This window comes from Hypanus sabinus, chromosome 3 (assembly GCF_030144855.1).
Source record: "Hypanus sabinus isolate sHypSab1 chromosome 3, sHypSab1.hap1, whole genome shotgun sequence".
NCBI classification, from domain to species: Eukaryota; Metazoa; Chordata; class Chondrichthyes; order Myliobatiformes; family Dasyatidae; genus Hypanus; species Hypanus sabinus.
Genome location: NC_082708.1, coordinates 4,153,917 through 4,167,412, shown reverse-complemented (window position 1 = coordinate 4,167,412; position 13,496 = coordinate 4,153,917). Strand labels below are relative to the sequence as shown.

Genomic DNA, 13,496 nt, shown 5'->3' with positions numbered 1-13,496 from the left:
CCGACCCCACACAGAACCCGACCCCACACACAGAACCCGACCCCACACAGAGAACCAAATCCCACTCACACAACCCGACCCCACACACACAACACGACCCCACACACAGAACCCGACCCCACACACAGAACCCGACCCTACACAGAACCCGACCCCACACACAGAACCCGACCCCACACACAGAACCCAAACCCACACACACAACCCGACCCCACACACAACACGACCCCACACACAACACGACCCCACACAGAACCCGACCCCACACAGAACCCGACCCCACACACAGAACCCGACCCCACACACAGAACCCCAACCCACACACAGAACCCGACCCCACACACAGAACCCGACCCCACACACAGAACCCGACCCCACACACAGAACACGACCCCACACACAGAACACAACCCCACACACACAACACGACCCCACACACAGAACCCGACCCCACACACACAACATGACCCCACACACAGAACCCGACCCCACACACAGAACCCGACCCCACACACAGAACCCGACCCCACACACACAACACCAACCTGCTCACACACAGAACCCAAACCCACACACACAACACCAACCTGCTCACACACAGAACCCAAACCCACACACACACCAACCTGCTCACACACAGAACCCAAACCCACACACACAACACCAACCTGCTCACACACAGAACCCGACCCCACACACACAACACAAACCCACTCACACACAACCCGACCCCACACACAGAACCCGACCCCACACACAGAACCCGACCCCACACACACAACCCGACCCCACACACACACCAACCTGCTCACACACAGAACCCGACCCCACACACACAACACAAACCCACTCACACACAACCCGACCCCACACACAGAACCCGACCCCACACACACAACACAAACCCACTCACACACAACCCGACCCCACACACACAACCCGACCCCACACACACAACCCGACCCCACACACACAACACAAACCCACTCACACAACCCGACCCCACACACAGAACCTGACCCCACACACACAACACAACCCCACACACAGAACCCGACCCCACACACAGAACCCGACCCCACACACACAACACGACCCCACACACAGAACCTAAACCCACACACACAACCCCACCCCACACACACAACCCGACCCCACACACAGAACCCGACCCCACACAGAGAACCCGACCCCACACAGAGAACCCGACCACACACACACAACACGACCTCACACACAGAACCCGACCCCACACACACAACACGACCCCACACACAGAACCCGACCCCACACACAGAACCCGACCCCACACACAGAACCCGACCCCACACACACAACACGACCCCACACAGAGAACCCGACCCCACACACACAACCCGACCCCACACAGAGAACCCGACCCCACACAGAGAACCCGACCCCACACACACAACCCGACCCCACACACAGAACCCGACCCCACACACAGAACCCGACCCCACACACACAACCCAAACCCACACACAGAACCCAAACCCACACACACAACCCGACCCCACACACACAACCCGACCCCACACACACAACCCGACTCCACACACACAACCCGACCCCACACACACAACCCAAACCCACACACACAACCCGACCCCACGCACACAACCCGACCCCACGCACACAACCCGACCCCACGCACACAACCCGACTCCACGCACACAACCCCAACCCACACACAGAACCCGACCCCACACACAGAACCCGACCCCACACACAGAACCCGACCCCACACACAGAACCCCAACCCACACACAGAACCCAAACCCACTCACACACAACCCGACCTGTTCACACACAACCCGACCCGACACACAGAACCTGACCCCACACACAGAACCTGACCCCACACACAGAACCTGACCCCACACACACAACACAACCCCACACACAGAACCCAAACCCACACACACAACACAACCCCACACACAGAACCCAAACCCACACACACAACACAACCCCACACACACATAACCTAAACCCACACCCGCAACCCGACCCCACACACACAACCCGACCCCACACACAGAACCTGACCCCACACACAGAACCTGACCCCACACACAGAACCCGACCCCACACACACAACCCGACCCCACACACACAACCCGACTCCACACACACAACCCGACCCCACACACAGAACCCAAACCCACACACAGAACCTGACCCCACACACACAACCCGACCCCACACAGAACCCGACCCCACACACACAACCCGACCCCACACACACAACCCGACTCCACACACACAACCCCAACCCACACACAGAACCCAAACCCACACACAGAACCCAAACCCACACACAGAACCCAAACCCACACACACAACACAACCCCACACACAGAACCCGACCCCACACACAGAACCTGACCCCACACACAGAACCTGACCCCACACACACAGAACCCAAACCCACACACACAGAACCCAAACCCACACACACAACACAACCCCACACACACCACCCCAACCTGTTCACACACAACCCGACCCCACGCACACACAAACTAATCCCATAAGACCACTAGAGCAGAATTATGGCATTCAGCCCATTACGTCTGCTCTGTCATTGCACCATGGCCGATTGGTTATCTCTCTCAACTCCATTTTCCTGCCTTCTCCACGTAATCTTTGATGCCTTGTCAAATCAAGGATCTATCAACCTCCACCTTAAATATACCCAATAATGGTCTCCACAGCTGTGAGCGGTAATGAATTCCACAGATTCACCACTATCTGGCTAAAGAAATGGTTGTATTTCTATTCTGAGGCTGTGCAGTTCGGTCCTAGACTCCCCCACTATAGGAAATATCCTCCCTGCATCCTACTCTTTCTAGACCTTTCAATATTTGATTGGTTTCAATGAGATCCCTCAGATTCTTCTAAACTCCAGTGAGTACAGGCCCAGAGCCATCAAACGCTCCTCATATGTTAAGCCTTTCATTCCCAGAATCATTCTCGTGAACCTCCTCTGGACCCTCTCCAAAGTCAGCCCATCTTTCCCAAGCCTCAGAAAAGGGGCCCAAAACTGTTCACAATACTCCGTGTGAGGCCTCACCAGTGCCTAATAAAGCCTTGTTCTTATAGTCTAGTCCTCTCAAAATGAATGACATTGCATTTACCTTCCTCATCACCAACTCAACCTTGACTTCCACACTGTATTCCACTTGCCAATTCTTAGTCCATTCTCCTAATCTGACCACATCTTTCTGCTTCCTTAACACTACCTGCTCCTCCACCTACGTATCTCCGTATTGTCTGCAAACCTTCTAAAGCCTCAGCATTACATCCTTGCTTTCATATTCTAGTCCTCTCAAAACCAATGTGAACTTTGCATCTGCCTTCCTCACCACAGAAGTGTGGAGGGATAACCTACCCGGGAGTTACTGTTGATTCGGCCGGTCAGCGTGTCGAGGATTGTGCTGCCCTCGTGCCGATGCAGCACCATGAAGCGCAGGAAAGTTTTCAGCAGAGCCACCTCAGTGATGCTGCGCAGGAAGAGGTCCAGGTAGGCTGTGCTGGCGATCATTTCCTCAATGGAGCTCTGTTAAGATCACAGCACACACAGTCTCCAGATCCAGCAGTGCAAACATCTACACACAGCCTACCAACCACCGGCACCCGATACACTGTAGTTTCAGTGACATGCATCGCGAGAATCAGGCCCGCGCGCACAAAATAGGAATGTGCAACTATAGACAAACAGCTGTGGCCAATGAATTTGCAGCCAGTATTTTCACATCCCAAAGTACATAACACAGCACTGTTCCGTACAGCCCTCCCGCAATGAGCTCTTCAGTACCACCCTATTTTTACAAAACTGTAAGTTTATTTATACAATACATGAAGTACAAACATTTAGTTACAAGACAGGAAATAAATTCAGATTAAAATATGATTACTTCCATCTATAAAACACTCAATTCCCTAAGGGGCCCTGCAGTCCCAGAAAACTCCCTGGGATTTGTCCCTCTCCAAGGACAGCCAGGCACGGACGTACTTTTGGAAGAGGGGCAGGTAGTCGGGCCTGACATAGCCCTCGACTTTCTGCTGCCCAGACCCGTGAATGGTCATCTTGGCCAGACCCAGGAGCAAGCCCACCAGGAGATCCTCTTCGTGACCTACCCCCTTCTGTACTGGGTGCCTGTATATGAGGAGCGTGGGGCTGAACCTGAGCAGCAGCCACTTCAGAAACTCAGACAGGGCTGAAACCTCTCACATTCCGTGTACACGTGGACGGGGTGTCAGTGAACCTGTTGTACGGGACTGCCCAATGCAACACCTTCCACCCCAGGTCCCCAGTGTACGGGGAAGCACCCCTGCATAAAGAGATTTCGACTGGGGACCTCCTCTGCTGCCTGACGGTAACGTGGATCGCCAGGGTGAGTCCGGTCAGCAGACGAAGGCGAGGAAGTGAAAGGTGAGCAGGGGCAGCCCGCACAAGAGACGCTTCAGAACGTCACTGAAAGACATCGTGGGCATCCCCGTGAGACGGCTCACGTTGTGTGGGACCCTCTCCCACGTGCTATCCCGAGGCCTGCGTCCGACAAGCACTTCCGGCCCATCAGGTGGTGGTGCAGCCGGAACCACACAAGCCTCCTCAACACCCACCATGATAGCACTGGACCAGTTCCCTCTCGCAGCTGGAGTACCGAGCCCCACCAGCACGGGAGCACCCTGTCTGGATGAGACCAGGTCCCGTACCCTCCAGTTCCCTCTCGCAGCTGGAGTACCGAGCCCCACCGGCACGGGAGCACCCTGTCTGGATGAGACTAGGCCCCGTACCCTCCAGTTCCCTCTCGCAGCTGGAGTACCGAGCCCCACCAGCACGGGAGCACCCAGTCTGGATGAGACCAGGCCCCGTACCCTCCAGTTCCCTCTCACAGCTAGAGTACCGAGCCCCACCGGCACGGGAGCACCCTGTCTGGATGAGACCAGGCCCTGTACCCTCCAGTTCCCTCTCACAGCTAGAGTACCGAGCCCCACCGGCACGGGAGCACCCTGTCTGGATGAGACCAGGCCCCATACCCTCCAGTTCCCTCTCGCAGCTAGAGTACCGAGCCCCACCGGCACGGGAGAACCCTGTCTGGATGAGACTAGGCCCCGTACCCTCCAGTTCCCTCTCACAGCTAGAGTACCGAGCCCCACCGGCACGTGAGCACCCTGTCTGGATGAGACCAGGCCCCGTACCCTCCAGTTCCCTCTCGCAGCTAGAGTACCGAGCCCCACCGGCACGGGAGCACCCTGTCTGGATGAGACCAGGCCCCGTACCCTCCAGTTCCCTCTCGCAGCTAGAGTACCGAGCCCCACCGGCACGGGAGCACCCTGACTGGATGAGACCAGGCCCCGTACCCTCCAGTTCCCTCTGACAGCTAGAGTACCGAGCCCCACCGGCATGGGAGCACCCTGTCTGGATGAGACCAGGCCCCGTACCCTCCAGTTCCCTCTCACAGCTGGAGTACCGAGCCCCACCGGCACGGGAGCACCCTGTCTGGATGAGACTAGGCCCCGTACCCTCCAGTTCCCTCTCCCAGCTAGAGTACCAAGCCCCACCGGCACGGGAGCACCCTGTCTGGATGAGACCAGGCCCCGTACCCTCCAGTTCCCTCTCACAGCTGGAGTACCGAGCCCCACCGGCGAGTACCAAGCCCCACCGGCACGGGAGCACCCTGTCTGGTTGAGACTAGGCCCCGTACCCTCCAGTTCCCTCTCCCAGCTAGAGTACCGAGCCCCACCGACACGGGAGCACCCTGTCTGGATGAGACCAGGCCCCGTACCCTCCAGTTCCCTCTCCCAGCTAGAGTACCGAGCCCCACCGGCACGGGAGCACCCTGTCTGGATGAGACTAGGCCCCGTACCCTCCAGTTCCCTCTCCCAGCTAGAGTACCGAGCCCCACCGGCACGGGAGCACCCTGTCTGGATGAGACTAGGCCCCGTACCCTCCAGTTCCCTCTCACAGCTGGAGTACCGAGCCCCACCGGCACGGGAGCACCCTGTCTGGATGAGACTAGGCCCCGTACCCTCCAGTTCCCTCTCACAGCTAGAGTACCGAGCCCCACCGGCACGGGAGCACCCTGTCTGGATGATGTCAGACCCCGTACCCTCCAGTTCCCTCTCACAGCTAGAGTACTGAGCCCCGCCGGCACGGGAGCACCCTGTCTGGATGAGACTAGGCCCCGTACCCTCCAGTTCCCTCTCCCAGCTAGAGTACCGAGCCCCACCGGCACGGGAGCACCCTGTCTGGATGAGACTAGGCCCCGTACCCTCCAGTTCCCTCTCGCAGCTAGAGAACCGAGCCCCACCAGCACGGGAGCACCTTGTCTGGATGAGACTAGGCCCCGTACCCTCCAGTTCCCTCTCGCAGCTGGAGTACCGAGCCCCACCAGCACGGGAGCACCCTGTCTGGATGAGACCAGGCCCCGTACCCTCCAGTTCCCTCTCGCAGCTGGAGTACCGAGCCCCACCGGCACGGGAGCACCCTGTCTGGATGAGACCAGGCCCCGTACCCTCCAGTTCCCTCTCGCAGCTAGAGTACCGAGCCCCACCGGCACGGGAGAACCCTGTCTGGATGAGACCAGGCCCCGTACCCTCCAGTTCCCTCTCACAGCTAGAGTACCGAGCCCCACCGGCACGTGAGCACCCTGTCTGGATGAGACCAGGCCCCGTACCCTCCAGTTCCCTCTCGCAGCTAGAGTACCGAGCCCCACCGGCACGGGAGCACCCTGACTGGATGAGACCAGGCCCCGTACCCTCCAGTTCCCTCTGACAGCTAGAGTACCGAGCCCCACCGGCACGGGAGCACCCTGTCTGGATGAGACCAGGCCCCGTACCCTCCAGTTCCCTCTCACAGCTGGAGTACCGAGCCCCACCGGCATGGGAGCACCCTGTCTGGATGAGACTAGGCCCCGTACCCTCCAGTTCCCTCTCCCAGCTAGAGTACCAAGCCCCACCGGCACGGGAGCACCCTGTCTGGATGAGACCAGGCCCCGTACCCTCCAGTTCCCTCTCACAGCTGGAGTACCGAGCCCCACCGGCGAGTACCAAGCCCCACCGGCACGGGAGCACCCTGTCTGGATGAGACCAGACCCCGTACCCTTGTCACTACCTCCTCCCACAGATGCTGTCTGGCCTGTTGAGTTCTGCCAGCATTTTGTGTTTTTATTTATTTCCAGCATCTGCAGATTCACTCGTGTTGCCCATACCCTCAATGGCCCTCAGTACCAGGTGCAGCGATTCAAATCGACGGGCTTACTAAACACCGTCAGGATAGATCTGTAGAGTCTCTCAAAAGCAGAGGTGGAGTACGCCTCATGATCAACTCTTCTTGGTGCACAAATATATCGGTGCTGTCCCAATTCTGCTCACCAGACCTGGAATATCTAGCAGTTAAGTGTCGTCCTTTTTACCCTATCACGGGAGTTCTCTGGGGTCATTCTGGTAGCGGTTTACATTCCACCTCAGGCCAATGTCAAGCAGGCTTTAGATGATCTGAGCAGTAGGATCAACATGCACAAAACAGCGCATCCTAACACCTTCACCATTGATTTGGGGATCTTAACCAGCCAGTCCGAAAAAAATCACTCAGCAACTACCATCAACAGACCACTTGCAATTACAGAGGAAACAACGCACTGGACCATTGCTACACCACCATCAAGAATGCCTACTGTGCTATTCCACACCCTCACTTCAGGAAGTCTGATCACCTGGCTGTACTTCTACTCCCTGAGCATAGGCAGAGACTGAAGACTGCAGCACCAGTGGTGAGGACCAAGAAGGTTTCGACAAGGGAAGCACAGGAGCACCTACAGGTCTGCTTTGAATCGGTGGACTGGACTGTATTCAGGGATTCATCTTCGAACCTGGATGAATATGGTGCAGTTGTTACTGACTTCATTAAAACCTGTGTGGATGAGAGTGTGCCTATGAAAACTTGCTGTACATTCCCAAACCAAAAGCCATGGATGAACCAGGAGGTTCGTCGTCTGCTGAAGGCTGGATCTGTGGTATTCAAGTCTGGCAACACAGGCCTGTACCAGAAAACAAGAAGGGCGAAGAGACAATTTCAAACGAGGTTGGAGGCGATATCGGATGTACGACAACTCTGGCAGGGTTTGTAAGACATTATTTCCTACAAAGCAAAACCCAATAGCATGAATGGCAGTGATGCTTCACTACCAGATGAACTGAATGCCTTTTATATCTGCTTTGACAGGGAGAATAAAACTACAACTGTGAAGATCCCTGCTGCACCTGATGACCCTGTGATCTCTGTCTCAGAGGTCAATGTTAAACTGTCTTTAAAGAGAGTGAACACTCGCAAGGCAGAAGGTCCTGATGGAGTACCTGGTAAGGCTCTGGAAACTTAGGCCAACCAACAGGCGGGAATATTCAAGGGAATTTTCAACCTCTCACTGCTATGGGCAGAAGCTCTCACTTGCTTCAAAAAGGCATCAATTATACGAGTGCCGAAGAAGAATAATGTGAGCTGCCTTAATGACTATCACCCAGTCGCACTCACATCCACAGTGATGAAATGCTTTGAGAGGCTGGTCATGACCAGAACGAACTCCTGCATTATCAAGGACCTGGACCCATTGTAATTTACCTTATCACCACAATAGGTCAATGGCAGATGCAATCTCAATTAATCTTCACACGGCCCTAGACCACCTGGACAATACAAACACCTATGTCAGGAGCCGAGAGGTAATGTTACAGCTATATAGGACCCTGATCAGACCCCACTTGGGAGTACTGTGCTCAGTTCTGGTCACCTCACTACAGAAAGGATGTGGAAGCCATAGAAAGGGTGTAGAGGAGATTTACAAGGATGTTGCCGGGATTGGGGAGCATGCTTTATGAAAACAGGTTGAGTGAATTTGGCCTTTTCTCCTTGGAATGACAGAGGATGAGAGGTGACCTGATAGAGTTGTATAAGATGATGAGAGGCATTGATCGTGTGGATAGTCGGAGGCTTTTTCCCAGGGCTGAAATGGTTGCCACAAGAGGACACAGGTTTAAGGTGCTGGGGAATAGGTACAGAGGAGATGTCAGGGGTAAGTTTTTTACTCAGAGAGTGGTGAGTGCGTGGAATGGGCTGCCAGCAACGGTGGTGGAGGCGGATACGATAGGGTCTTTTAAGAGACTTTTGGATAGGTACATGGAGCTTAGAAAAATAGAGGGCTACGGGTAAGCCTAGTAATTTCTAGGGTAGGGACATGTTTGGCACAACTTTATATTGTGCTGTAGGTTTTCTATGTTTCTATGCTAAGTTAACAAATCTAACGGCCCATGCCGGTGATAATAAACTGATTCTGATAAGCATACAGCGTTGAAATGGGAGTAGGTGGTCATAACCCCGTGGAGGTGTCCTGTACCATACTGGGGTTATTTTCCAATCACAACTCGCCGACGGAGCGCAGATAGGGAAAGAGGGCCTTGTCAGGGATATGGGGGTAGACGTCAGGGAGTATTACCTCCTGCACAGGGACCAGCACCTGCTCCACCTACATAAAAACTCTCCCACCCTTAACCCCTGACTCAGGGCCAAAAACATACCCCTCACCAACTTCAAATATAAAATAACCTTCCCAACCAAAACCACTGTTGCAACAATCTGCTCACAAACCCCAACAGTCTCCACCACGGCTTTCAAGGTGGCATTCCTATTGACTGAAGCAGGCACAGTACACTGTGCAGCGTACTCTGAAGTCAGGAGTTTAAACAGGTGCTCCTCTTCATGAGCTGCAGCTCCCAACCCTGCAGCCTCTGCATAAGAATTCAGCCCAGATATCTTAGAACCACACCCTACCACACACAGCTGGAATTCAAAAGTTCAACACCGCCATTAGGATGACACAGTCTACACCCAGAGGGACACCAGCAAACGGGCAAGAAGAGACATTTCAGAGACGAGACAGGACGGAACGCAGAAAGGAGTGGATCGGCAGGGAAGTCGGTGCAGCGTTAAAAAGCTCAGTGCTGTCTGTGAACACTGAACGCTTTTCTGGGCTGGTCCGCTGCTCCTCTAACCGCTCCAAAGTCCAAAGTCCTCTTCAGCCAGTCGCCCTAGACTAAGCACTGTGAATGGGAGCGGTTTTCCACTGTTACAAACGGGATAAATCCAACTCCGCTCCCGGCAAAACATATTCAAACTTTGACAATTAGCTGGCCGCACCCACTGCTCAGCGCCAAGACATGGACCGAGAAACAATTACCAAATAGAATCCTTCCAGGCAAGGAAACTATTTCAGTCTGCTACTGAGGTGATATTCCACACTCCCAAAGTCTTCTGACAGTCTCGAAAACCAATATTTAGCAATTTTGCAGCAAATTTTCAACTATAGGAGAAGTGTGAGTCTGACAGTGGGAGTCTTCCACAGTATCCCCCCTCCCATAGTGTGACCCTCCCTCAGTACCACCCTTCCCACAGTGTGACCCTCCCTCAGTACCACCCCTTCCCACAGTGTGACCCTCCCTCAGTACCACCCCTCCCACAGTGTGACCCTCCCTCAGTACCACCCCTCCCACAATGTGACCCCCCCCTCAGTACCACCCCTCCCACAGTGTGACTCTCCCTCAGTACCCCCCTCCCACAGTGTGATCCTCCCTCAGTACCACCCCTCCCACAGTGTGACCCTCCCTCAGTACCACCCCTCCCACAGTGACCCCCCTCAGTACCACCACTCCCACAGTGTTACCCTCCCTCAGTACCACCCCTCCAACAGTGTGACCCTCCCTCAGTACCTCCCCTCCCACAGTGTGACCCTCCCTCAGTACACCTCCCACAGTGACCCTCTCTCAGTACCTCCCCACCCACAGTGTGACCCTCCCTCAGTACACCTCCCATAGTGACCCTCTCTCAGTACCTCCCCACCCACAGTGTGACCCTCCCTCAGTACCTCCCCTCCCACAGAGTGACCCTCCCTCAGTATCCCCCTCACAGTGACCCTCCCTCAGTAACTCCCCTCCCACAGTGTGACCCTCCCTCAGTATCACCCCTCCCACAGTGTGACTCTCCCTCAGTACCACCCCTCCCACAGCGTGATCCTCTCTCAGTACCACCCCTCCCACAGTGTGACCCTCCCTCAGTACCACCCCTCCCACAGCGTGATCCTCTCTCAGTACCACCCCTCCCAGTGTGACCCTCCCTGTACCACTCCTCACACAGTACCACCCCTCCCACAGTATGACCCTCCCTCAGTACCACCCCTCCCACAGTGTGACCCTCCCTCAGTATCTCCCTCCCACAGTGTGACCCTCCCTCAGTACCACCTCTCCCACAGTGTGACCCTCCCTCAGTATCCCCCTCCCACAGTGCGACCCTCCCTCAGTGTGACCCTCAGTACCACCCCTCCCACAGTGTGACCCTCCCACAGTGTGACACTCCCTCAGTACCCCCCTCCCACAGTGTGATCCTCCCTCAGTACCACCCCTCCCACAGTGTGACTCTCCCTCAGTACCACCCCTTCAACAGTGTGACCCTCAGTACCACCCCTCCCACAGTGTGACCCTCCCTCAGTACCACACCTCCCACAGTGTGACCCTCTCTCAGTACCTCCCCACCCACAGTGATCCTCCCTCAGTACCACATCTCCCACAGTGGCCCTCTCTCAGTACCTCCCCACCCAGTGTGACCCTCCCTCAGTACCTCCCCTCCCACAGAGTGACCCTCCCTCAGTATCCCCCTCACAGTGACCCTCCCTCAGTAACTCCTCTCCCACAGTGTGACCCTCCCTCAGTATCCCCCTCACACAGTGACCCTCAGTACTACCCCTCCCAGTGTGACCCTCCCTCAGTACCACCCCTCCCACAGTGTGACCCTCCCTCAGTATCCCCCCTCCCACAGTGTGACCCTCCCTCAGTGTGATCCTCCCTCAGTACCACTCCTCCCACAGTGTGACCCTCCCTCAGTATCCCCTCCCACAGTGTGACCCTCCCTCAGTGTGACCCTCAGTACCACCCCTCCCACAGTGTGACCCTCCCTCAGTGACCCCCCTCAGTACCACCCCTCCCACAGTGACCCCCCTCAGTACCACCCCTCCCACAGTGTGACCCTCCCTCAGTACCTCCCTCCAACAGTGTGACTCTCCCTCAGTACCACCCCTTCAACAGTGTGACCCTCCCTCAGTACCACCCCTCCAACGTTGTGACTCTCCCTCAGTACCACCCCTTCAACAGTGTGACTCTCCCTCAGTACCACACCTCCCACAGTGTGGCCCTCTCTCAGTACCTCCCCACCCACAGTGACCCTCCCTCAGTACCACATCTCCCACAGTGACCCTCTCTCAGTACCTCCCCACCCAGTGTGTCCCTCCCTCAGTATCCCCCTCAGTGACCCTCCCTCAGTAACTCCTCTCCCACAGTGTGACCCTCCCTCAGTAACTCCCCTCCCAGTGTGACCCTCCCTCAGTACCACCCCTCCCACAGTGTGACCCTCCCTCAGTATCACCCCTCCCAGTGTGACCCTCCCTCAGTACCACCCCTCCCACAGCATGATCCTCTCTCAGTACAACCCCTCCCACAGTGTGACCCTCCCTGTAGCACTCCTCATACAGTACCACCCCTCCCACAGTGTGACCCTCCCTCAGTACCACCCCTCATACAGTGTGACTCTCCCTCAGTACCTCCCTCCCACAGTGTGACCCTTCCTCAGTACCACCCCTCCCACAGTGTGACCCTCCCTCGGTACCACCCCTCCCACAGTGTGACCTTCCCTCAGTACCACCCCTCCCACAGTGTGACCCTTCCTCAGTACCACCCCTCCCACAGTGTGACCCTCCCTCGGTACCACCCTCCCTCAGTACCACCCCTCCCACAGTACCATCCCTCCCTCAGTGTGACCCCCCTCAGTATCACCCCCTCCCTCAGTACCACCCCTCCCACAGTGTGACCCTCCCTCATTACCACCCTCCCAGTGTGACTCTCCCTCAGTACCACCCCTCCCACAGTGTGACCCACACTCAGTACCACCCCCTCCCACAGTGTGACTCTCCCTCAGTACCACCCCTCCCACGGTGTGACCCACACTCGGTACCACCCCTCACACAGTGTGACCCTCACTCAGTACCACCCCTCCCACAGTGTGACCCTCCCTCAGTACCATCCCTCCCACAGTGACTCTCCCTCAGTACCATCCCTCCCACAGTGTGACCCTCACTCAGTACCACCCCTCCCACATTGTGACCCTCCCTCTGTATCCCCCTCACACAGTGACCCTCCCTCAGTACCACCCCTCCCAGTGTGACCCACACTCAGTACCACCCCTCCCACAGTGTGACCCTCCCTCATTACCACCCCTCCCACAGTGTGACCCACACTCAGTACCACCCCCTCCCACAGTGTGACCCACACTCAGTACCACCCCCTCCCACAGTACCATCCCTCCTTCAGTCTATAGGGAGCAAGGTCACAGCCTGAGGCCGTGTGTGGTGGGGATGGTGGGGTGGATGAGT

At 56.3% G+C, this 13,496-nt stretch overlaps 1 protein-coding gene across 6 annotated transcripts in view; it reads right to left on the bottom strand.

Annotated features, from left to right (window-relative positions):
- fhip1b (FHF complex subunit HOOK interacting protein 1B) overlaps positions 1–13,496 on the bottom strand; it is a 115,678-nt gene that overhangs the window by 24,227 nt on the left and 77,955 nt on the right. For all 6 annotated transcript variants that reach the window (XM_059963559.1, XM_059963560.1, XM_059963561.1 and 3 more), the window contains one exon: positions 3,416–3,583. In XM_059963559.1, coding sequence (XP_059819542.1) covers positions 3,416–3,583 — 168 coding nt within the window. The remainder of the gene's footprint in view (positions 1–3,415; positions 3,584–13,496) is intronic.